At 35.3% G+C, this 26,587-nt stretch overlaps 1 protein-coding gene across 1 annotated transcript in view; it reads left to right on the forward strand.

The window, feature by feature from the left end:
- LOC123533726 (nitric oxide synthase, brain-like) overlaps positions 1–26,587 on the forward strand; it is a 78,162-nt gene that overhangs the window by 34,541 nt on the left and 17,034 nt on the right. The window contains exons 2-15 of the mRNA XM_045315531.2: positions 1,428–2,802; positions 11,686–11,822; positions 15,686–15,848; positions 17,001–17,092; positions 17,908–18,049; positions 18,567–18,706; positions 19,087–19,261; positions 20,778–20,879; positions 23,267–23,461; positions 24,009–24,109; positions 24,338–24,482; positions 24,738–24,842; positions 25,354–25,403; positions 25,651–25,803. Coding sequence (XP_045171466.2) covers positions 1,552–2,802; positions 11,686–11,822; positions 15,686–15,848; positions 17,001–17,092; positions 17,908–18,049; positions 18,567–18,706; positions 19,087–19,261; positions 20,778–20,879; positions 23,267–23,461; positions 24,009–24,109; positions 24,338–24,482; positions 24,738–24,842; positions 25,354–25,403; positions 25,651–25,803 — 2,951 coding nt within the window. The 5' untranslated portion in view covers positions 1,428–1,551. The remainder of the gene's footprint in view (positions 1–1,427; positions 2,803–11,685; positions 11,823–15,685; positions 15,849–17,000; positions 17,093–17,907; positions 18,050–18,566; positions 18,707–19,086; positions 19,262–20,777; positions 20,880–23,266; positions 23,462–24,008; positions 24,110–24,337; positions 24,483–24,737; positions 24,843–25,353; positions 25,404–25,650; positions 25,804–26,587) is intronic.

The raw sequence follows: 26,587 nt of genomic DNA on the forward strand, positions 1-26,587 counted from the left end.
TTAATCTGGCGTGCCAAAATAATTACAAACTTTACAAATGATGTGATATCACATTTCAGAACATCAGGTAGAGATCGTTTATTTGCTATGACAGGCTACTGCAGAAATATGATCGTAGCTTTTATCTACGCCTTGGTGATTATGAAGCCATTTAACCTTCTGTCAACACCCAGTACCCAACCCACAGAAATATACACCTTTACAATACAGAAATAATTCCAATATCTATTAAGTCAAGTAATTTAACAGATTTAGCCGAGACGTTCTTTCATCGATGACCCCCAATGTTAATTATTTTTTGAATTGATATGCGTATATCAGTGTCGAATTAATGCCGAAAATTCGAAAAATGGCTTTAACTTCATTATTTCTGAATGAAATATACAAGTGTGAGCACTCATTTTCCTAGTTAGATAATTTCCTATCCGATGAAAGTTAGGATTCAAAATAATATGATAAAAATTAGTTTTTGATTGTGTGTTTTTTATCTCTTTTTTTCGGAGTGGTTAGCGAAAAAAAGTTCAAGTATCAAATTATTCTTTTGTATTATTCAGGAAGGTTTTACATGTGTATGGCACCAGAAAGAAATTAAATAGTGTGTTACATTCTTTTTTTTAATAAACGGTGATATGTGTTGTTTGCCGCAGTGATTTATTTACTGTCTTTTTCGACGCCGTCGTTTATTTTCAATGAGTACGAAAATGAGTATTATTAATGATAATTCTTAAGGGCTTATATGAGTTTGTAAATGGCAACATTTTTTTTTATACAAAAGCTTTTGTATGTACATCCATGCAAGTATCTTGACGTCATGGCACTGACGTCTGTTTGACGTTGAGTGAGTAAAATATTGTCAAGACTATTTAAGAGGGCGTAATATTAATTAAGGAAAGTTTTTTTTTTTTGTTTTAGTACGAGTTCAATATATATTACACTCATGAACACCATAATCACGTTTTCGCTTGTGGCTGCCACTCGCGAACATACTGGATATGGTGTTCACTCGGTTTAATATGTTTCAATCCTGCACTAAAACAAAGACATTTCATCCTCAAAGTCACCAATGTATGTACATTTTCTCTTGAAGAATGTGTAAAGAAGCAGGAACATTACCTAGAGTGTTGACGGATATCACCCGGACTTGATTATACCACCAATTCTATTTCTTACATGCCCAGATTTAATTCTAAACTGAGACTTCAAAATGTCATTTCTAAAGCTAGTTTCAAGCCCGTCTTTAAAAGTACCATATGAGGATTCCATTGACTTTTGTTTGACTGAACTTTTTGTTTTCAGTATATTTATCAACCGACTTTTTTCACTATAAATATTGACAACACATTACACGCGGTATGTAGGTATGGTAATCGGACCATAATATTAAAAGGTATTATCTGATATATCAAACTTTCTTTTAGTAATTTCAGATGTGTAACACCATGTTAAAATCAACCGACTAGAGATTATCATATGAAATTCCGTCGAATTTGTCCAGCGAAACGACAAAAGTATATTTACCTCAACTAGGCTGTGAACTTCCAGAAGTTCACGATGGAAACTGATGGCGATAAATCAAAGAATTCAAATATTATAAGAGTGAAATTGTTGAAACAAAAGAAATATGGTCTTGGGTTTCTTGTCCGCAAAAGGTCAAAGACGCCACATGTCGTAGTGTCAGAACTCGTGTCAAACGGTACAGCGGCTGAAAGTGGTCTGGTTCAAATTGGTGACGTCATCCTTAAAGTCAATGACGTTAGTTTGAATGATCTTAGTTATGAAAGATCGGTGGAAATGTTAAAAGCACTTCCGATCGGGGTTGCAGTTTGTCTGATATTAAAAGGGCCGGAAGGGTACAGTTCACATTTAGAAACACGCTTTAACCAGGATGGTACTCCGAAAACTGTGCGAATTACAAAACCTATTTTACACTCCGAGGGATTCATCGGACGAATCAGAAAATCTCTTTCCGCAAGCGCCACCGGTCGTTCTTGCAGAACAAAACAAACCCAGGCGAATTGTGAATGTCATAAAACTGTCACATGGCACGGTGATGATACAAGAATCTCCCAGCAGAATGGAGAAGCGCATAAAGAAAATCAGTGCCTCGATAAATCTCATTTGTCAGATGGGTCAAATGAGCACACAACAGAGCGCACTACAACTAATGAACCAAGCAATTCAAAAACAAACTTAATTCTTACAACAAATTATTCTGAATCTAACGAGGCTGCTAATAGTAAAGGTACGGTCTCGCATAATAACGAAAGCGGAACAAATAATAATTCGCCTAAACTTTTATCGCAAGATTTACTAAAGGAGAAAATTCATCAGGATGATAACATAGGTAAAACAGTTGCAGTGAATGTGTCGGGTTGCAGAGTGAATACTATGGATATATTAAACAAAGAAGAACGGAAGCAATATGGTGACGACCGTGACGCTAAATATAGAAATAATGTGACAAACAATAATATATGCGACACTTCAAAGGGATCGCCATTAAATGATCCAAATAAGTCGGAGAGAAAAGTTCTGAAAGAGATCGAGAATGGCACCGAAAATGGACATGGTGTTTCAGTGTCTAAATTAGCAAACGGGACATCAAGTGAAAATGGATCTGAAACCTTCCAAAAACCACAGGATGAACCGGCAAATACATCAAAGGCACTTCTAGATGGCAAAGTTGAAAAATTAGGTACTGCTTCATCAAAAACTTCTCCTGCAAAGAAATTTGTGAAGCTCCGGCATGTAGGAGAAGAGAGACCAGTATGTACAGATACATTGCACCAAAAAGCAATCGAGGTAAGATCATATTATACAAAATTTACAATGAAGAATAAAATATAAACACCAGTGCACTTTTCCCAGGTCAGTTTTGATAGTTTCTGGAAAGTAAATAGGATATGTGCCCTGAGCAGATGTGGGCGTGAAGGTAGCGAGTCTGTTATTATGCTGATCTTTTTAACAGACTAATGATACGGACTGTTTAACCGTGTAAAATAGATTGATGAAGTTTTTTTGGTAGTTTTCGAAAATCGAAAAAAAAAATATGAATTTCCATTAATTATGAGCATCTACCCCTCATCTTAGTTCCGAAATACGTTTGAACATGCACACAATTAATCGCTGATTATATAAATCATCATTAAAATAAAGGGGAGTTAAACTTTCAGTAGCATAAAATAAAAGCAGGTGTAGGATTATACATGAAAGGCAATGTCAGATTTTAAACAAATCACGCAGAAACGAGTCGGATAGTGGTAAAAACTGGTATCAAGTTTTTGATAAAGTTCTTTTATTTTTTTCATGATATAAAAGTTATAACATTGGTAACAAGCATGCACGTTCTCGTAAGTTCATGTACATGTACAAACGTAATATTACTAACAAAGTTTAAAACATAAGACTTGTTTATGTAACGTTGTTTTGAAATCTAACCGTGATATATCAAAGAACTTCACTGTGCCGCTCAGGTTCCATATACATTGAAAGTATTGCACCATGTATAAATCTTACAGTGAATGACTTGATAGAACATCTTATATTGTTAACTTTTCATGGTCTAAACACGAGTTTGAGGACACATATTTATAAATTAAAAGCCATGGTATTTTCTATATATCACTTTCATTTATGAAATTGTCATTCTCCAATAAGTGTCTTACAAGCCAATTTGCATATTTAAATGCGATTTTAGATAGATTTGAAGTGATATTTTCAAAATGATGATACATGTACTATGATAAACGACAAAATTATTATTTAGTAGGTTTCACATAACTTTTCCCTCTATTACGTTTGCGCATTTATTGAAACCGCTACCACTGAGAAAATTCATACATCGTATTCTTGCATATAATACTTGTTGTTTTTTATATTCTCATCGGCAGTTGTATTGTGTTTTTCATCCGTTACAAGACATGCACGTTAGTTTTATATTATTTCACTGGGTATAAGGGCAATATACCGAATAAATTTTAATCGTCAGTGCACAAATCGGGGTATCTTATGTCCTAACACCTGCCGAAAAATAGATGTGGTATATCTTTTTCGTCTAAAATTATTAAATTAGATGTCAGTTGCACTAAACATATTTTGAATGTTTTTATTAGATGTGTCTCAGTTGCATAAAATGTCGTTTACTGTTTACTGTGATACCTATTAAAATCTTGACTTGCGCTTGATTTTCCCCATTGTAGTGTGACTTTTCAATCTGTATACTTAGCATAAAAGGGCAAAATATCCATGTTTTACCTTTATGAGATATGTGTGAATTTTAAACGTTCTTTATAAACATTCGACGATTCGTTTAATATGAACGTTTCGAAATTTAAAGTCAGATATGCTACATAATTATGTATGTAATATCAGATTGAAAGATATATTTGTAATAAAAGCGTACACTTTTTCAAAATATTATCACTTACATTTTTTGTAAATGGAAAGTTAAATAAGTTGTTAACGCCCGAATTGAAGTGAAAGGTTTTAGCGACGGAGCGAGCTATCGCATCAACAAGATAAAATTTATATTTTATAGATGTATTTGTTTTAGAATTTATTATATACATGTACCTACGAGTTTTTGGTCTAAAACACAGCCTGTATTTCTCTAATGAGTATAAGAGCTTGTATTCAACTCTCGTCGGATACGGAAAAATATTCAATGGTTTGACTACTTGTTTCCATGCGTCAAAAAGTTGTTTTTTTTCCGTTTGAGGTCCCAATAGGTAGCCCCGATTATTCTCCCCGTCACATGGTTAGACATGGCCGGGGAACTATGTTAACCTTACAGATACACACATACAAAATTAATGAACTATATGCGTCAAAAAGTTCACCGTTACAAACGTATTTTCATCCTTAGTTTTCTATAATTGTAGTCCATTTTGAATAGGAGTATAAATATAACCAATCATCCGGGACGGTTTGCATTCTGTGATGCATTTCAGAGTCACCATACTTATTAATTTTGTCCGCTCAAAATGTAAGATATTTTTCTTTTATTCTGTTCTGTACTGTAATCTTAATAGACCATTATAGTTATAGGTTATTGTATAGCTGTTCATACTACAGACTGTCTTGCGGAGTTGTCCTTTATTAAATATATGAGCCGCGCCATGAGAAAACCAACATAGTGGGTTTGCGACCAGCATGGATCCAGACCAGCCTGCGCATCCGCGCAGTCTGATCAGGATCCATGCTGTTCGCTTTCAAAGCCTATTGCAATTATAGAAACTGTTAGCGAACAGCATGGATCCTGACCAGGCTGCGCGGATGCGCAGGCTGGTCTGGATCCATGCTGGTCGCAAACCCACTATGTTGGTTTTCTCATGGCACGGCTCATATATTATGTTTAATAAAGGACAAATCCTGTCGTGGCGCGTCTCATATTATATCAAATGTCTGCCATGTGATTGTGTTGATGTGTATTGTTATAATTGTCACTAAATATACAATTTTTCTAATCTTACCTGTTGCATTAGTTATGAAACATTAGCGTCTTACATTCGTTTAAACGATTTTTCGTACATTGTTTCATACGTAAGACTGTGATTCTCTGAGATTCGACGTCATTGCACATCTAAGTCTTCTTAATGTTTCGTTTCAATTAAGGCTATCTCACTCGGTGTGCTCCTATCAATGTTCTAGGAAAACAACACAATTGCTTTCTTTCATATATATATAATATTGATATCTATGTTGTTATTTATGACAAATAATTATGCTTGTACATATTGTAACTATAATACCAAATAATGCGTTACATTTACTATTATGTATGTTTATTTGCGTTTATAATTCGTTCGTTTCCTGTATTTATATTTTATGTTATTTGTCATGTAAATGCTCTTCCGCTATGGAGGAAATAAAGATAATAATAATGATATAAAAATCCACTCGAGCAGAATAAAACATTGCAGATACAGCTCCTGTTATAATAACACAATCATATCATATTTGATGAACATTTTAAATTCGTTTAATTTCTGGGGGTAGAGATGATTACGCAATATGTATTTCTTTCAAAGTAGGATAATTCTTATCATTACACTGTACTTGATCACATTTGAACAACTAAAGTTGCCATGTGTAAAAAGACGTATTCGGCGAATAGTTACTAAAACAATTATCATTTTGTACTCATCGTCGAAATGAATAACAAAGTGTTTCAATGTTATAACATACTTATTTTTGATACCCCGAGCTGATGTCTGTTGCACTTTGAAATGTCATTAGTTAAATACTAGTACGGCATACTTTATAATTGTAATGCAGCTCGATCTTACTGTGATCTCCTACAGCTGCTTGCCATGGTAATATTATAAAAGAGCATTTATATTATACCACCACTGTATATGAGACTGTATATGAGCCATAGTTCAAGATATATCGCCTGCACACAAATCTACTTATGCTCGTACGTTCCTGTTTCTAACCTGATCCCGCGTAAAAAAAAAGAAATTGTTGAGAATTCAAACCGGGATTCGAACCCGCGACAGTTGACTAGGAGCCAACAGGTCTACACTTTATAAAATAAACTCCTTTAGATATATAACATTAAAACACATCAAGTGTCGGACAATTTGATATGCACGCCAAAGCATTTAATCTTGATTAAGTGCAACCGTGACTTTCATACGAGATTAAACGCCGTCCAAATTCTAGCCCTGAATCCAACAGATTATAGAGCTTATAGTTCAAAGTAACCATTTAAATGTCTGAAATCAAACGCCTTAAAAGTTGTTTAGAAATAGCGTATTTCGTGATTAGATCAGACGTTAATTTGAGTCGCGCCATGCGAAAACCAACATAATGCGTTTGCGACCAGCATGGACCGAGACCAGCCTGCGCATCCCCGCAGTCTTGTCAGGATCCATGCTGTTCGCTTTCAACGCCTATTGCAGTCAGAGAAACCGTTAGCGAACATCATGGATACTGACCAGACTGTGTTGATGCGCAGGCTGGTCTGGATACATGCTAGTCGCAAACTTACTATTTTGGTTTTTTCATGGCGCGGCTCATTTTTTTATGGTAAAATAATAAGTTGCTAAAATATACCAGGTGTTATTTTCATGTTGTACAGTGAATTATTCGAAATACTAGTGCGAAATATATTTGAGCCGTGCCATGAGAAAACCAACATAGTGGGTGTGCGACCAGAATGGATCCAGACCAGCCTGCGCATCCGCGCAGTCTGGTCAGGATCCATGCTGTTCGCTTTTAAAGCCTACTGCAATTAGAGAAACCATTAGCGAACAGCATGGATCCTGACCAGACTGCGCGGATGCGCAGGCTGGTCTGGATCCATGCTGGTCGCAAAGCCACTATGTTGGTTTTCTCATGGCACGGCTCGTCTGGTTTTTTGGTGGTTTTTTTTTCTTCATAAAATGGGTAAATTTTGTCAAAACATGAAATAAAAAGGAAAATTGTTTGTTTTGCATGAAAGATCTGAATTAAAAAGGAAATTTGTTTGTTTTGCATGAAAGATTTAATTATATTTCACTCTTTAACATCGTAGTTATTTCATCTGGTGTTCGTTCGTGTCTTACACTGAAACAAACAAATATCCTCTTTGTCCTCTAAACGGTTCATTTCTTACGCACTTAATAACCCAAATATTTATACGAATGATATCCAAACTTTATCATTTCTCAAAGCAAATTCTTAAAAAGTCACTACCTTTGTTTTAACAATTTCAGTCAACTCTCCAAATGATAGTTTCCAGTCGAATGTTACAATACAAAGAATCGTGCTATGGAGCCATTTTACTAGTTAGGTTAACCGCCCGTCGTTACATAACTGAAATAATGTTGAAAAATGGCGTTAAACCCAAAACAAGAGATCACAGAGTGATCTTGGCGCCCACCAATGTGCCATTTTTGAGTGTTCCAAATTTCAAGACTTACTGACTAGCTCAAGGTCAAATTTCATTGCCGTACACAACACTGTGCAATGGTCCAAATTCGAAAGCTGTAGCCGGAGTAATGTGAAAGTAGGTCACTAGATCAATTTCAAGGACAAAGTTCTTTGTACACAAAACTTTGCATGTGCAACAAGTTTGAAGGCTGTAGTTTGAGAAATTTGGAAGTAGGTCACTAGGTCAATCTTAAGGTCAAAATTTATTTCGGTACACAAAACTATGCAAGTGGTCCATTTGAAGGCTGTAGCTTGAGAAATGTGAAAGTTGGTCACTAGGTCAAAATCAAGGTCAAATTACACTTCAGAACACAAATCTATGCATGTGGTCCAAATTTAAAGCCTGTACCTTCAAAAATGTGAAAGTAGGTCAATGTCAAGGTCAAAGTTTGTTTCGTTACACAATCCTATGCATGTGGTCTAAATTTGAAGCCTGTAGCTACAGAAATGTGAAAGTAGGTCACAAGGTCAATCTTAAGGTCAAAGTTCATTTCGGTACACAAAACTATGCAAGTTGTCCAAATTTGAAGGCTGTAGCTTGAGAAATGTGAAAGTAGGTCACTAGGTCAAAATCAAGGTCAAATTTTATTTCGGAACACAGAACTATGCATGTGGTCCAAATTTGAAGCCTGTACCTTCAAAAATGTGAAAGTAGGTCACTAGGTCAATGTAAAGGTCAATGTTTGTTTCGGTATACAAAACTATGCATGTGGTCCAAATTTGAAGGCTGTAGCTTGAGAAATGTGAAAGTAGGTCACTAGGTCAAAATCAAGGTCAAATTTCATTTCAGAACATGAAACTATGCATGTGGTCCAAATTTGAAGCCTGTACCTTCAAAAATGTGAAAGTAGGTCACTAGGTCAATGTCAAGGTCAAAGTTTTTTCAGTGCACAAAACTATGCATGTGGTCCAAATTTGAAGGCTGTAGCTACAGAAATGTGAAAGTAGGTCACTAGGTCAAAATCAAGGTCAAATTTTATTTCGGAACACAGAACTATGCATGTGGTCCAAATTTGAAGCCTGTACCTTCAAAAATGTGAAAGTAGGTCACTAGGTCAATGTAAAGGTCAATGTTTGTTTCGGTATACAAAACTATGCATGTGGTCCAAATTTGAAGGCTGTAGCTTGAGAAATGTGAAAGTAGGTCACTAGGTCAAAATCAAGGTCAAATTTCATTTCAGAACATGAAACTATGCATGTGGTCCAAATTTGAAGCCTGTACCTTCAAAAATGTGAAAGTAGGTCACTAGGTCAATGTCAAGGTCAAAGTTTTTTCAGTGCACAAAACTATGCATGTGGTCCAAATTTGAAGGCTGTAGCTACAGAAATGTGAAAGTAGGTCACTAGGTCAAAATCAAGGTCAACTCATGTCAAGGTTCATCTTGCCACTCAAAACCATACATGTGGTCCAAATCTGAATGTTGTCGGTTATTGACAAGAAGATTTTAAAAGCTTTTCCCTATACAAGTCTATATGAACCATGTGACCCCCAGGGCGGGGCCATATTTGACCCTAAGGGGATAATTTGAACAAACTTGGTAGAGAACCACTACATTAAAAATGCCAAAGCCCTAGTCTTTGTGGTTTGGACCAGAAAATTTTCAAAGTTTTTCCCTATATAAGTCTATGTAAACCATGTGACCCCCGGGGCAGGGTCATATTTGACCCTAGGGGGATAATTTGAATAATCATAGCAGAAGACCACTAAATGATGTCACAAACAAAATATCAAAGCCCTAGGCCCTGTGGTTTTGAACAAGAGGTTTTTCAAAGTTTTTCCCTATACAAGTCTATATAAACCATGTGACCCCCGGGGCGGAGCCGTATTAGACCCAAGGGAAAAAATTTGAATCATCTTGGTAGAGGACCACTAGATGATGCTTCATACCAAATATCAAAGCCCTAGGCTCTGTGGTTTTGGACAAGAATATTTTCAAAGTTTTTCCCTATATAAATCTATGTAAATTATAGAAATAAACAAAGGGCCATAACTCATTAAAAAATTGTTGAACCAGTCTGATTTTCAGGGGGACACAACTAGGGTACCAATACATCATTCTGACAAAGTTTGGTCAAAATCCCCCTGGTAGTTTCTGAGGAGATGCGATAACGAGAAATTGTTAACGGAAGGACGGACGGAATGACGGACGGACGGACGGACGGAAGGACGACGGACCACGGACGCAGAGTGATTTGAATAGCCCACCATCTGATGATGGTGGGCTAACAAACAAACAAACAAAAATACTTTCATAAAACAGTAAACAAATGTAGTCTAATGGACGCACCTTTGAAGAGAATTTTGAAGTTATGCTTGCAACTGAATGATATTTATTTCATTTTCACTGTAATCAAGCCGCCGCTTGTTTCCGGTTGTCCTCTCTCAGGTCCAGACAATTCGAACTTCTGCGACAATTACTAAATTAAAATCACATTGGTAGGACTAATTCAGGCATGACATTCAGCACTGCGTGCGGTTGATCATTCTCATCCACCAGGTTCGTCAAAATCCCGGGATGAACAACTGGGAAACCATGGTAAACTTATGGTATGCGAAAATGACAAACCACTAGGTAACCATGGTAAAACTATGGTATGCCAAAATGACAAACTACTATGGAACCATGGTAAGCCTATGGTATGCCAGAATGACGAACCACTAGGGAACCATGGTAAACCTCTGGTATGCGAGAATGCCGTTAGGTGCACGAACAGCAGTTTCTACCAGACTATTTCTACGTCTAATTTATCTGTAAAAGTTATACGTTAACATTGAAGTTTACACTCTTTTTTGGCGATACGCCTAAGTTTTCATTCCATAACTGAATTTATTTATGTCAGAACATTCTTGTCGCGTAGCCGTGGTAATTACTTGGCTTAGACAAAATCCACCCAAAAACAGATGTTTAGCTAACAGAAATAAACTAATTAGAAGAAAGAAAAAACACAAAAAGAAAATTCAGGCATTCTTTTAGCATCCTCGCTTAAGTTTGTTAGTAATCACTAGTTTCTCTTTAATTCAATTGTTCGTCTTGAAGGATAATAAAAGTTTTCTCAGAATTTAGCTTATTTATACGAAAGTGAGAAAATTGTATCTCGCCAAGTTTATGATCGCTAGTTAGTCTAACATCAGGTTAGAAATTAACTAGAAATTAGCATACTGGCTAATTAGTCTCTTCCTTTTGTTAAAGAACACTTAAAATGTAGCCTATTAGTTAATAATGAGATAGTTCATGTGGCTTGTAGAGACACGTGTTTATGTACTCAAAACGAGCAAATTATTTTGTATTATACCATGGGACATTTCTAGACCAAATGGATTACAGCGAATGCATTATCGCACGTGTGTTTATAGTTACGCCTCCTTGTCACGTGATCATCACCGCGTTCCACTGCCATACCCTAACAGGCCGATTTTCGGCTACACGTTAGAAAAGACTATTAGAAATTACATATCGCAGTGGCATTCATATTACAGTTTATAAGTACAGAATATACTTTTATAAAATAGATATAATTGTATCGACGAATGCAACTGACAGTTTTCTAAAGCAGTGCTCCTATTTTTGATGAAATCAAGAGACCGAAATAGTCGCCGCTACTGAGATCGAATGAATAAATTTACAATGTGAAGCTTTTTTTTGCAGTCCTAACTACAATATCTGTCGAATTTTCTATATTTACAGTATGTGCCTTTCAGCTTTTAAGGGATGCCAAGGACTCTGCACTTCATCCAGATTTGAACTTTTAATCTTCATTTTTTTTCAGCCTCAGCCATGCACTGCAAAGTTCTGTATGGGATCTGTGATGGACGTTGGTCTAGTAGGCAGCGAGCCAAGACCCAAGCAGGAGGTTCTAATTCACGCCAAGGACTTTATCAACCAGTATTATCAATCCATTAAAAGGTATGTCAGGGTTGCCTGTACATTAATTTTGTTGCTTCAGTATTCTTTATACATTTCTGCCTGTCTTTGAATGCTTAATGTACATATGAAGTATATAGCAACCTTCCGGTGTGGTCCATGATTTCTTTTTAATATAAGATATACCAGTATTTATTTTTTTGGGAAGGGGACTAGGAAAGAAGTGTTTCTGCACATGCGCATGATCGAATGTATTTTAGTTTCTACCAAGGTAGAGAGCACTGTGCTCTATTGCCGGAAGCGAAGAAGCAGCGATACAAATATGGCGGCGCCCTTAAAACTTTTAGTGCCATCCACCTTTCGGGGCTATTTATAGTAATTGCTGTGTGTCCGTCTATCCGTTAGTTCGTTCGTTCGTCTAGAATTCTTGTTCCGTGTCTTACTTTGACATCTGTCTAGAGATTTTAATATCACTTAGTAAAACATTATCCATAATGAGACAATGTGTCAAGCGCAAGACCCGGACCCCTAGCTTGAAAGTCAAGGTCACACTTGGAGGTCAAAAGTCAGTTCTGTTTTTTCCTGTCCGGTCCATATAATACTGTCATCCTGGAAGGGATATTAATATTTCTTGGAACACCCAAAACCCTAGCCGAGGGGTCAAGGTCAGATGTCAAAGTTCATAGCTCTGTCATCCATCAAGGGATTTCAATATTTTTGGCTCAAATGCTTCCCAGAATGATAAGCTCGTCATGCACAACACCAAACCCCGAGCTCAAATATCAAGGTCACACTCTGAGGTCAAAGGTCATTAGAGTTTTCCCTGAAAGGTCCATATCATATCGGTTACAAAATGATTAATCAAACATTTACCTAGATACTAAAGTATTACGTATCAGTTACAAGTTCCATTTAACTGTGGAGGCATAATAATGAAAAATATGGGGGCATGCACTCTTTTAAACGAAGTTTCTTGTATGTAAATACTTTTGACAATTGAACATGTCGCATTACCATCCGTGGTCCGTTCGTTCCATCTGTCTTTTGGTAGCAGTGAAAACGAATTAAACTAAAACACCGAAAATGCCGTAATTACCTTTATCCGCCGTTTTCAAACTATTGGAATAGGTATACTAATGTTTAATAAATACGGCAGTTCGATGTCACAATAGTAACACTAAAGATTAAACTATGCATATATTTCTACGGAGTCATACGATCCTGAGGGATTTCGGTCTATTATCATCAATAAGCTTGCTTTGTATTAAAATATCTTTAAGATAACTGTCGGAAAATGGTTTTGTAAAATTTAACACTTGCTTCATGATTTTTCAAGTATCTCGAATTATATTTTTTTTAAATGAATTTATTGACCCTCAAACACACCTTTCTAAAAGGCTTTAACTACCTGGTTTATTATACAGATAATCGCGAGGCATATATATCATCAAATCTATGTAATCATCCGGTTCATTAATAAAGTCTGCGAAAAGTCAGTTTTTCCAACCGCGTTTGATAATTGTTTTTCATATTTGGTATGAGAATATGAAAGCACTCAGGCGCCCGGGCTACATCACCCCTAAAAAAAGAACAATACATTTATACCTAATGAAGATCAGAGAGCTATAGGTGAAACCTTACGCTAAAATGTTGTTCAAATTGGGTGGTATTCTCTTTGATGTATCGAAATAAATTCGAGTGGCATTTATGTTGTAGGTGGATGAAATATTTCGGTCTAATTCATGGATGAGATATTTCGGTTAGTAATTCACGAATTATCCGGATTATCTCCGTAAGATTGACCTTTAAGCTTTTAAATATACGTTTGTTTCAGGAATTATTAGATCAAAAAATAAATTCCTGAACAAGCCGTTTAATTCTTTCTGTGGAATGAACGTAATTCTCGTAACGAAACTGTATACTAGTAAAGGCCAGTGCTAATGTAAGTTGAGTAAAAGTTTGTTTTTCAAAGCCGTCACATACATTCTATATATAAACAAAGGGTGTCAGAATTGTTCAGAAGATTTTCATTGTCAATAATAATAATAATAAATTAACATCTTACATAATCTTTGCGGCTTAACTCAGCGCACCTGTTAACCTTAGAAACTGGTCTAAAATAGATTGCACTCGAAAAATACTGAGCTGTTAGACTATTACCTGGCCAACAAATATATATGGAATGCATGTTGTTATGATATTTATTTTCATACCTGGATACTTTTGTAAAAGGAGATTGCTTTGTTTGTTTGTTTGGGATTTAACAGTATTTCAGTGATGTAACGGTGGGCAATTAACCTTACCAGTGTTCCTCGATTGTGTACCAGTACTTACATGTTCTCCGCAAGTAACTGCCAACTTCCCCAAATGATTTCAGACTGAAAGTCTTTAATCAAATCGTCCTGGAGAGTATATGCCCTCAAAATAATATCCCCATTTTTAATCTTTTTTCATCGATGTGATTTTAAATCATTTTTTTTGGAAAGTCACCTGTGTGATTATACGCAATAAAATTAAAAAAAAAAAGAAGGCTCTTTATAATTATTCTCCTAAAACAAATTTAGCTTTTACGTTTTAAAATCGTTGTACCCTGTGATGTTTATATTGTGATGTAAATGTTAAATGTTTAATCATTTTCACATGATAGAGAAAAACACAAGATCTCCCCTGTTTCGGGGTGTGGGGTATTAGGCAAAATAAATAACTTGACGATGTAAAGAAGAACAAAAAGTGCCATAACGGTAACGAGAACTAGCTGCTATGTCATTATTATTTTTTTGCACCGTCTCCTTTCATTTCAAGTACGTTTCATGCACGGGAAATATGATCAGATCAATTAATTGCAGAAAAAGACCAATTAATTATATAATATGACAATTTTAAAAAAACACACCCTTCTTTAAAATTCAATTTTTTTTACTTTCATACGAGTGTCAGCCATTCATTTAATGAGTTATTATACGTGTAAAGTTATATATGATACCTAAGATCATTTTTGTTTTCATTCATGATATTAATTTTAAATGATAAATGAAGTTATCATGACATAGCTATGTATGTGTAATCATGGACAAGGTTATTACGTTCGTTTTAAAGTTTCAAGTGAATCCCAAAAGCGCAAAATTATTTGTGTCATTTAAAAAGTACCTTTAGACGTTATAGAGTACGTTTAATGATACGTTAGGTTGAAATTTACCCACAACCTTTATTTAGAACGATTATAAGACCTTCCTGGCAATTCATAGGTTGAACACATGCATCAAAACAGGTTGTTTTTATTTCAAATAGAAATAGATAGATAGACAGATATTTTTGAAAGGTCACCCAATTTTTTTTTAAATGTCTAGCGAAAAACGCTGTAAGGGAAGACAAAATAACCTAGTAATGAGCATTTAAGTATTTGTACGATACTTAAGTATTTGTAAGTAAAAAAAATATCAAAATCTACACCTCTTTTTAACAACATGTTGTATAAAAAGTTCCTTAACTACAACCTCCTAAATTAACTCATTTTCTCTTCTGCCAGGGAACTAAAATTCTTACGCTGCGATTAATATTTAGTACAAATATTTACTAAAACGCAGTAGAGCAACACATGTATACTATTGAGACAGGGCACGAAGAAAGGAAGAAAGATTGGGACTTTTTTTATTTCGGGACTACTTGTGACAAACGCAGGCTTACGTTTGATTTGGAATATGACAATTTTGCAAAGACAAGATTAAATATTGGTCCGATATGTTGAGTTCTAACATCACTAAGTTTTATATATACATGTACAATTTAATGTTTGATGTAAACTTGTTTTTTTTTTTTTTGTTTTTTTTTTTTCAGTTGAATTTTGTGCTATTAATTACTGTGCGTTTATCAACTGTTTAAAATTAATATGATTTGTCCTTTTACAGGCATAATTCCCCAGCACATTTGAACAGATGGAGTGAGGTAGAAAAGTCTATCATTGATAAGGGAACATATGAACTGACCACGCCAGAACTGACCTTCGGTGCCAAAACCGCATGGAGAAATGCACCAAGATGTATTGGCCGTATTCAGTGGTCAAAATTACAGGTAAAGCTAAGGATAAAAACACATATGAGCCGTGCCATGAGAAAATCAACATAATGGCTTTGCGACCAGCATGGGTCCAGACCAGCCTGCGCATCCGCGCAGTCTGGTCAGGATCCATGCTGTTCGCTTTCAAAGCCTATTGCAATGACAGAAACCAATAGCGAACAGCATGGATCCTGACCAGACTGCGCGGATGCGCAGGCTGGTCTGGATCCATGCTGGTCGCAAACGCACTATGTTGGTTTTCTCATGGCGCGGCTCATATGTATCTATGTATGGTAGTGATATAATAAGTCGTACAGACATTCAGTTTTCGTATAATGAGACAGGGCCTGCAATAACCGTAATCTCGCTAAAGAACTTAATGACGTTACGACGACGGCGCGTAACGACGGCGCGTTTCCATTCCATATCGTGTTGTCATGATGGCGCACCCCCAAGAGCAATAGAATCTTTTTTTTTGCGTTGGTGCCTCCATCAGCACGACAACATAACAAATAATAATATTCAAGTTATGTTGTGTCCCCCCTCCAGCAAGATAGCACTACAACACGACAAAAAATCGAATTGTGTTGGCGCCAACACGACAGCACGGCATCAGGTCAAAACAAGTCAGAATCAAATAAAATCAAAATTTATTTACTGTCGCAAAGGTTTTAAGAAAGTGACATTAACAGTGTATAGCAGTTTATTGACTTGTCGGCATGGTAGATGTGAAACCCAATACTTTGTACCAGTCAACTGCTTATTGTCAGTGACTGACGAAAAGAAAATATTGTTCAAATGTTATTTTTGATTTTGTTTAGGTCTTGTTTTTTTTTTTTTTTGAAGAGCTATCCGACATCATATGTGACCTGAACATGTCAATACTGAATGTCTTAGTTTTGAATCACCAACTAGTAAACCAACATGATGCATTTTTAAATTAGCACATAAAACAGTACAAATAAAGACGTCCGCGTTTATCTTTATTTATTCCTAATGACTCAAAACTGCAACATTGTTGTTCTTGTTTGAAAGCCACTCGACAAAGTCATCGCATAAAGCACTATTATATTGATTTTCGCGTGCAGAGGAGGGTAAATTTAATTTTGAATAAGTACTTACACAATAATGAATTTCAATAAATTTTAGTATCTTATCCCTTTGTAGGTGTTTGATGCAAGACATATCACCACCGCAAGAGGGATGTTTGAAGCAATATGTAACCACATCAAATACGGAACAAATAAAGGCAATATCAGGTTTGGTGTATGCTCATTATAAAAAACCGTCAATAGACTGAATATGGCGGCTGTTTCAAGTAAATTGCTATAAAATCATTGCAGTTTTTAGCAGATTTCAATTAAACTTTTATCAAGATTGGTATTCTTGATTAAAGATTACAACTAAAATGATATCGATCTCTTGGTTTTCTGAAATTTTGATACTGTAAGGTTGACTGAAAAATCATGTTAAACTGTGACACATGAAATGACGTATATATTGGAACAGGGGACTCCATGGTCGAGTGGTTTCAAATCACTTGCCCATCACCGATGTGGGTTCGCACGGGGCGTTGACGTCTTCATGTAAAAAAGCCATCCAGCTGGCTTACGGAAGGTCGGTGAGTGGTTCTACCCTTGTGCCCGCCCGTGTTAAAACAATGCGCGGAAAGGCATCTCTACCATCAAAGCTGGAAAGTCGCCATTTGACCTATAATTATGTTGGTGTGGCATTTAAACCCAGCAAGAATATATTGGAACAAGATATAGCCAGGTGTAAATTATGAGAAAATGTAGTAATGTTGCTTAGTGATGATTGTACAGCTTGTTAAATTGCAATTCTTAACTACTAATGTGCATGTAACAGAATGTATTATTAGAAAGAATTGAAAGTTCAATGTCATTGCAGTCACATTTACTGAATTTATGTTACTGACTCAGTTTTATGCCTGTTCGTCGCTTTGACCAGAAGTGATACATCTGCTTTCGATGATTATTAAACAACGAATATGCATTTATCAAAGGCGAAGAAATTCTGACTGGTTCCCAATACTATTGTTCTGTTTGTTGTCTAGGTCGGCTATCACTGTGTTCCCACCACGTACAGATGGAAAACATGATTTCCGGGTTTGGAACCCGCAATTTATAAGATATGCCGGATACAAGCAAGAAGATGGATCCGTCGTCGGCGATCCTGCAAACGTAGAACTTACAGAGGTACGATATTTATCGATATATCAAAAAAACAATTGTCGTTACGTTAGTCAATACTTAACTACAACATGTCTAAACTGTTACTTTGTTAAGGTAGTGGACCCTAATAAGAATCGGCAATTTCCGTATCATTCATTTGCGATTTTCGGCAACTTTCGGCCATAACAAAATATCATTTTTCTTTTCAACCGGAAAATGCCGAAATCACATACGGAGAATACGTGAATGAACGGAAATGGCCGAGTGTCATTACGAGTCCACTCGTTTAACTTATACCATTGATGCTTTGAAAGGCAAATTGTTTTGTACTGTAAACATTTTAGTTATTTCTATGTCTTCTGAGACTTTCGCAGATTAGGAGACTGAAAAGTGGAACATTGATGATCATACAGTTTCATGTAAAACTCCTGTAACGTCTGGAACTATCTAATAACCATAAGATAGTCATTCTGGAAACATTTGAAAAATTATTGAAGTTTTAATATTCTTACGCCTGATAAAATCAAATATATATCAATAGATATGTCAAAAACTTGGCTGGAAAGGTAAAGGTACAAGGTTCGACGTATTGCCCTTAATACTACAAGCCAATGGACATGATCCGGAAATGTTTGAGATACCCTCGGATCTAGTTTTAGAAGTAAATATAAAACATCCCAAGTAAGTGTTCTCTATAATATTTTGTTTAGTTTTTTAAACATTTATTATATTTTTTTGTCTTTATATTTTAGAAAAAAACTTTTATTTCAGTTTTATAATTATTGATGTAAATAATCTACAATTGCTTTCTAAGAGTGTCAGTTTAAGAGTGATAATGTTCTGAAAAAATGTTTGACGGTAATGTTATAATAAGATGTGTATGTGTCGGAGCGATAAAGTGTCATGGGGACGTTGTTACGGTTAATTTTTGTGCAGATGTTATACTAAGTGTACTTATGACCTGCTTTTTAAAGTTTAGTATACACAGCTGTTCCATGAAAGAAATATTCATCTAACAAAAAAGTTTATCGTTATTTGCGCGCTTTCTAACTTTTCGTTAGGTTTCCTTGGTTTGCGGAGATGGGTTTAAAATGGTATGCCCTGCCGGCTGTCTCGAGTATGGTGTTTGACTGCGGCGGTCTACTCTTCGTAGCCGCGCCTTTCAATGGATGGTTCATGGGGACGGAGATAGGTGCCAGAGACTTGTGTGATCCATTTAGATACAATCTATTAGAGGTACGTTGATTACGTTTTTTCTGAAATGATTACCGTGCGGCAACATATTATCGTATTGTAAAAGAACAAATGTAGGAAAGAGAAATATAGACATTTATTTCATGATTTTTTTTTCAGTGGGTTAATAAAATACTAGCCTAAGAGTAGAATATGTCTGAAGATCGCACTGTGACAACTACCAAATATTTTTTTCACTTGTACAAAACCATTGAAAAAAAAACATGAAATAAAAAGTAAATGAGCCGCGCCATAAGGAACCAACATAGTGCATTTGCGACCAGCATCGATCCAGACCAGCCTGCGCATTCAACGTCAGGATCCATGCTGTTCGCCCTCAAAGCCTATCGCAATTAGAGAAACCGTTTATGAACAGCATGGATCCTGACGGGACTGCGCGGATGCGCAGGTTGGTCTGGATCCATGCTGGTCGCAAATGCACTATGTTGGTTTTCTCATGGTGCGGTTCAAATCTCTTTGCCCTACATGAAAATTTAAAATATTTATTGGTCATGATGATCAGATCTTTAATGTTCATTTAGTCTTTGAAAGATATTTCGATCTTACATTGACACAAACAGATATTCTCAGTGTGTTTCCAGATATCAACAGTAATATATATTTGTAACCGAGTGCAAAAGAACAGTGCCATTGCAGCCTGTTAATTCTAGGTGGCAACCTGGATGAAAGTGGCCACTTTAAAATATATTGAAGAAGTTTATTCAATTTAAGGCTTTGGTTTGTCAATTATACATCATTTCGTTTGTGAGAAGATGACATATCAAATATTCTCATTAAAATATTAAACAGTGTTTAATGTGAAAATTAAAGATATAAACAAGATTGAAGTAGTTTTGTAAAGTTTATAGATAAAAATTAAAGTGAAGTGGTTTTGTGAAAATTGATATATATAAAATAGTGATTGCAACAGCGCCGTTGATAAAATTTAATGAAATCACGTACATGTACATGCTTCTTCTCCCAGTAACAAAATTATTTTGTCCGGAGTTATTACATTCAGATAATTATTTCTAAAAGCAGTTCTTTTTGTTTAGCATCACTCAAACCAGCTGTCAATTTTTTTCTAAAAAAATCGAACATGCATGTATGCGTTGTTTATGCTTGTTTTATTGCAACACAAAAAATCCCATTGAAACTTGTTTGTTTCCAATGTGTTTATTTACAGAAATAAATTGTTAGTTAAGAGGATATTCAAGTATTTTAAGGTTACCTAACACAACTATATTCACATATACAACAAGTTTTAATTTATAGAGTTTGATGAAACTGTGTAGTTAGTGAAAATAACAAAATATCAGCTTCTTTTATTTTGTTTCAGATGAACATTTACGTTTTTGAAACTCTACAGGATTTATAAAGTTGAATTTCCATAAATATCTCAAGAAGTTATGTATGTGCAGTAAAAAAGATAACTAAATGTAGATTTATTTGATATGTACAGATGCATGTTTAAGTCAGTAACTTGTATTTAACGACATGTTAAACATTTTAATTACAGGACATAGCGAAACGCATGGGGTTTGATACCCGGAAGAGTTCGTCGCTCTGGAAGGATCGCACCCTTGTGGAAATCAACGTAGCAGTCCTGTACAGTTATCAGGTTCGAAGCCCTGCCGACTCATCAAAACGCACATTTAATAAATACACACGTAACAGTGTTTAACATAAATCTAGGCCCCGAAAGCCCAACATATATTAGAACTAAAATAAATTCATAGTATTACATGGGTTCATATTTCAGATTCGTATATATATTATATGTTTAAAATCAGTTTTACGATATAATTCGCATCAGCTAGAAAGCTTATAGCCATAAAACATTAACACACTTGTAATCATTAAAGCTGCTTGCGCGCAGTTAGTGTGTAATTTTTAAGCATGTCCATTTTCACTAAGTTTACCATAAAATGTATTTACGACGGTGAAAAAATGATAAGTTGACTGTAAATAAGTGTTAAACATTTGTTTATTAACAAGAATGTTGATTTTCTCCATTATTTCATAGCGTCACCACAGTTATCTCCATTCAGCACAATAGTGTCGGTAATTTATCAGTATGCACAGTCCAATAATTGCTCTTTGTTTCATATAAAATTCAGCTACTTCAGAACAATTTTGATACAGTTTCTAGATTTTCACTCCGTCGTAGACTTATTTTACACAAGATATCCATACATTTGCTTCAAGAAAACGAAAAGAAAAATGGGTGTTGAATAGTATGCAGTGAAATGCAAGTCAACTGAAGTCAGGTTCCCTCATATTGCCGCATTTCAGAAAGCGGTCCGCACAATAAACACCCTAATTTCGTTTTAAAGTGAACAACTTGAAAATATGCGAATATTAGCATGAAAAGTGTCTTATTTTATGTAAAATTCATTCCACGAGTGACCCATTTGGTCCCAGGTTTATGTGCAAATGCGCGAAAAATGGAAAAAATAGGATCTATTTATTAGAGACTTCTTTCGACCCATGGAAGCACATTTTTGACCGAATTAATGCTATATAACCTCATATGTCAATAAGTTTTTTACCAGTGGTCACTTCCACCGGAACCATATTTTAGCGATTTTAGAATGTTCGTCTAAAGTACTAATTCTGTATATAAATAAAACTTACCATACGATTTGACGGAAAATGTATATAGTACTCGAAACAATGTATTTGATGTTCAAAAGTATAAACACAATGCACAGCGAGATTGCGCTATGACAAATGTATAATAGATATTTGAGAGACATCAAAAATATTTCAATTTTAAATAAATTGTGACAGGCGAATATTAATAGTGAAATCCATTAGTAAATTAATGTCGCGTGAAATTGTAGATTTAATGATTTGGAAGCCCGTTTAAAGTGCATTACGCATACTTTTTTATTGACTGACATACCACATAGAGTTTATTGAAACCTTATGTGATACCATCAGATTTTATTACATACACCGCCCTGTGCGAAATTGACGAAAATATAAATTTGAGTGTATAAAAAGACTCAAAAAATATTTACCCGATAAAACCTTGATCTTATGCTTTAAAACTAAGTTGCTAGAGATCGTGTTAGTTTCCACGGGAAAGATTTAAGCGACTGCGAAAAACGCATGTCTTAAAAAATGAGCATCAGGTTTTGTTTGTTCTATGATCATGTTTATTCAAATATTTCTCTAATTATGTGCGTTTAATATGCATCACTTGCTTCATTTATTTTGACACATGTATAGTTGGAATATGTTGGAGTTACACATGTCAGTCAGTCGTTGTTTGCCCAGTGTCTTTTGAACCGCTTGGAAGATTTTTTAAAACTATCATTATTTTTGAAGAGCGCACAATTCAGATCACAACTCGCACTTCAAATAGGTCAAATATTAAATAACTTCGTGTGCGCTCCATTTGTGCCTAAACGTTTGAAAGGTTTTCGTAAAATAATTGTTAAGCTCATCAAGAGACGTGCAAAGCACATGACCCAAATCACTACTTAGTAGGTCAAGGTCACATTTAGAGGTCAAATATCAAAAAAAACAAAACATGTCAGTTCTATATCTTGCAGACTACTAGAATGATTTTCATAAAAAAGAATCAATTGTTAATATTGCGTGTTCAAACAAAATGCAGAGTGCGCAGCCCGGCCCACTTAATACAAGGTCAAGGTGACACTTAGGTATCACAGCATTTTACTCTCCCTTTGAAAGCGACGTCACCTTTAATGATACACTCCGGTCGTTCCTAATGAACATTATTTTGCTATCATTTTTATTATTCGGTTAATGCACCTATGAAAGCTATTTACCGATGTAAAAACAGGCAATTTTTATATTCTTTGCTGTTTGGAATCATGATTCTACTTAATACTTAAGGAAACTGCAGTATTAATAGACCTGTAAAACTCTTTAAATGAATACCATCGTATGACATACGTTTTGTGGCGTATAACAAAGTAATCTAATAAGATTTTATGTAATGTAGATGAATCAAATTTAACTAATGTGTTACAGTCCCAGGGAGTAACAATAACAGACCACCATGCCGCATCCGAATCGTTCATGAAACATTTGGACAATGAACAGAAGTTGAGGGGAGGATGCCCGGCTGATTGGGTATGGGTTGTCCCACCTATGAGTGGTAGCATATTGCCGGTGTTCCATCAGGAAATGTTGTCATATAAACTAAAACCGTCTTTGGAATATCAGGTACGAGACTTTGGTATTTGTTTATATCTTTTTATCTTCCCTGACGATTGCCAGACATACTAAATTTTGTAGACAGTTTCATATTTTAGAAAATATTATTCAGTAACACTTCTTAATTAGATATTCACCAAATTAACAATAAACCTTTGCAAGAAGTGACATTTCTGCATAAACAAATTATTTTAAAGTGACGTTTATATTTATCTCATATTTCAAAACATAGACAGTGACAAGATAATTTACATATTAAGTAATTAGGCTAGCAGACTCATGTAGGTGTAGTCGGTTCTATAAATGGAATAATTTTACTCTTGTTTAACTGGAACTATCAAACCTTTACCCTGCTAAATTTCTAAAATGAACTGGTTCATCATTCAGTTATGCCAATACCATATAATGTTCACTGAAAATTTACTGACTGAATAGCAAACAGTGCAGACCATGATTAGCGTGCATGGATGTGCAGGCTGATCTTGGTCTGCACTGCTCGCAAAGGCAGAATCACTTGTCCCCAGCAGGCTAAAGGTAATACACTTTCGTTTAACAGGCAGATGCCTGGAAAACTCATGTCTGGAAGAAGGACAAAGAGCGAACTCGTTCAACGTCTGATAGGCCGAGACGCAAGATAGGTTTTAGGGAGCTTGCAAGGTATGGTACATTTCCTAACTCGAAATGTGTGGAGAATTATTTTCGAAATACACATAGCAGAATCAATGCAAAGGCATGGCGAGTTATTCTTTTAATATTCTAAATTGATTTCAATTATCTTTTTCACTATTTTAATATTTTCATATTTCCGTTATCTGAAATAGCTTGAAGATGTAAATGGAATATTTTCATTATCCGATTTTTACTTTTTCCCTATTTATCATTCAGGGCGGTCAAGTTTTCTGCAAAATTAATGGGCAAAGCCTTGGCAAGAAGAGTAAAATGTGTTATCCTTTATGCCACAGAAACTGGCAAATCCGAGGGTTTTGCAAAGACACTATGCCAGCTCTTTAGACATGCGTTTGATGCAAAGGTAACGTAAACGGAGAAAACAGTGAATTTAAGTATTAATTTCTTGACCTTTAATCAAAAGAGCCAAAATCCTAGACCGAATTAAAGTTCAGAGATTATTAGAGAGATGTTAAAACAGTTTGCTACTTTAAAATAAAAATAAAAAAAACTTTCGTATTTGATTAAAACGTTTCAAAACATATAAATCGTTACAAAAATGTCAAGAATGAAAAAGTATATGCTATGATTAAATGATCTTCATTCTTTCAAACGGTAGGTTATGTGTATGAATGACTATGACGTGAGTGAGCTGGAACACGAAGCTCTGGTACTGATTGTAACAAGTACATTCGGTAACGGCGATCCACCTGAAAACGGAGAGGTAAAATCTTCTTGTAATACTTACTCAGCGAGACACTAATTCGTATGTGTTTGGCCTAGTCATGAAACTTTGAAATAATGTTATTCAGCATTTGCATTTGTGCAATTTTTTTTTATTTCCTACTCCACCTCGCCCCTTAACGAACCCCATCCGTTTTGTTTTAAGTTTCCTGACGATTTTTTTAAGTTTCTTGATGATGCTTTGTAATATCTTTAAGGTAATATGAAAGTTTGGTTCGAGGGATGAGTGCGAAAGAAGTCTAAGTGCATATATATCTAAACATATGACTTTACAGTGACAGAAAGTGGGATCACCATTGTGCCTCTGGGCAAATATTAAGTTTCTTAGGACATATTATTTAATATAAGAATCGTTCATAAACTGAAGATAAAGACTTAGGAATTGCACAAACTATTTAATTGTTTTTCTAACTGATTGTATCAGATCTGCGAGTTTATTTATAGTTTTTGTAATGTGTTAGGTGAAACAATTTCTATGTTGATATTTACAGTCGTTTGCGAAGCATCTTTACGAAGCAAAACACCCTGACGTAAAAGATAAGTAAGTACTATTTGTAAACATTTTGAAATATAACTTGAATGTTCTTTAAGTTTAATTGCAGTATCTATATATTTGCACGTTTCTAAAGATTAAAAATCTTTGTCAGAAAACGATATAGAATTCATAAAAAGATTTGAATAAGAAAGTTGTTTTTAAAAAGTTGTAATACAATATTGTGATCTATTCTTACAAAGGGAAAATGTAACTCTTGTCTTACTATTCTTGTAACGGACACTGCCTTTTTAAGATTGAACAAGCAGACATCTTACTTACGAATGAGTGGTGTGTCTCATGACGAAGATGATGTCATGTCGGATGATAAAGCTAGTAACATCTCTGAATCCTCTGTATCAGTTGAAGACAATCTAACAATGGAAACTGGTCCACTGAGTAATGTAAGGTATGGAATTTATAAACACACTCTTACAATGGAAACTGGTCCACTGAGTAACGTAACGTAAGGAGTTTATAAACACACTCAAACAATGGAAACTGGCCCACTGAGTAATGTAAGGTATGGAGTTTATAAACACACTCTTACAATGGAAACTGGCCCACTGAGTACGTAAGGTATGGAGTTTATAAACACAGTCTTACAATGGAAACTGGTCCACTGAGTAATGTAAGGTATGGAGTTTATAAACACACTCTTACAATGGAAACTGACCCACTGAGTAACGTAAGGTATGGAGTTTATAAACACAGTCTAACAATGGAAACTGGTCCACTGAGTAATGTAAGGTATGGAGTTTATAAACACACTTTTACAATGGAAACTGGTCCACTGAGTAACGTAACGTAAGGAGTTTATAAACACACTTTTACAATGGAAACTGGTCCACTGAGTAATGTAAGGTATGGAGTTTATAAACACCATTTTGCAAAGGAAACTGGTCCACTGAGTAACGTAACGTAAGGGGTTTATAAACACACTCTTAAAATGGAAACTGGTCCATTTAGTAATGTAAGGTATGGTGTTTATAAACACACTCTTGCAATGGAAACTGGTTCACTGAGTAATGTAACGTAAGGAGTTTATAAACACACTTATACAATGGAAACTTGTCCACTGAGTAATGTAAGGTACGGAGTTTATAAACACACTCTTACAATGGAAACTGGTTCACTGAGTAATGTAACGTAAGGAGATTATAAACACACTTATACAATGGAAACTTGTCCAC

This window comes from Mercenaria mercenaria, chromosome 12, assembly GCF_021730395.1.
Source record: "Mercenaria mercenaria strain notata chromosome 12, MADL_Memer_1, whole genome shotgun sequence".
NCBI lineage: Eukaryota > Metazoa > Mollusca > Bivalvia > Venerida > Veneridae > Mercenaria > Mercenaria mercenaria.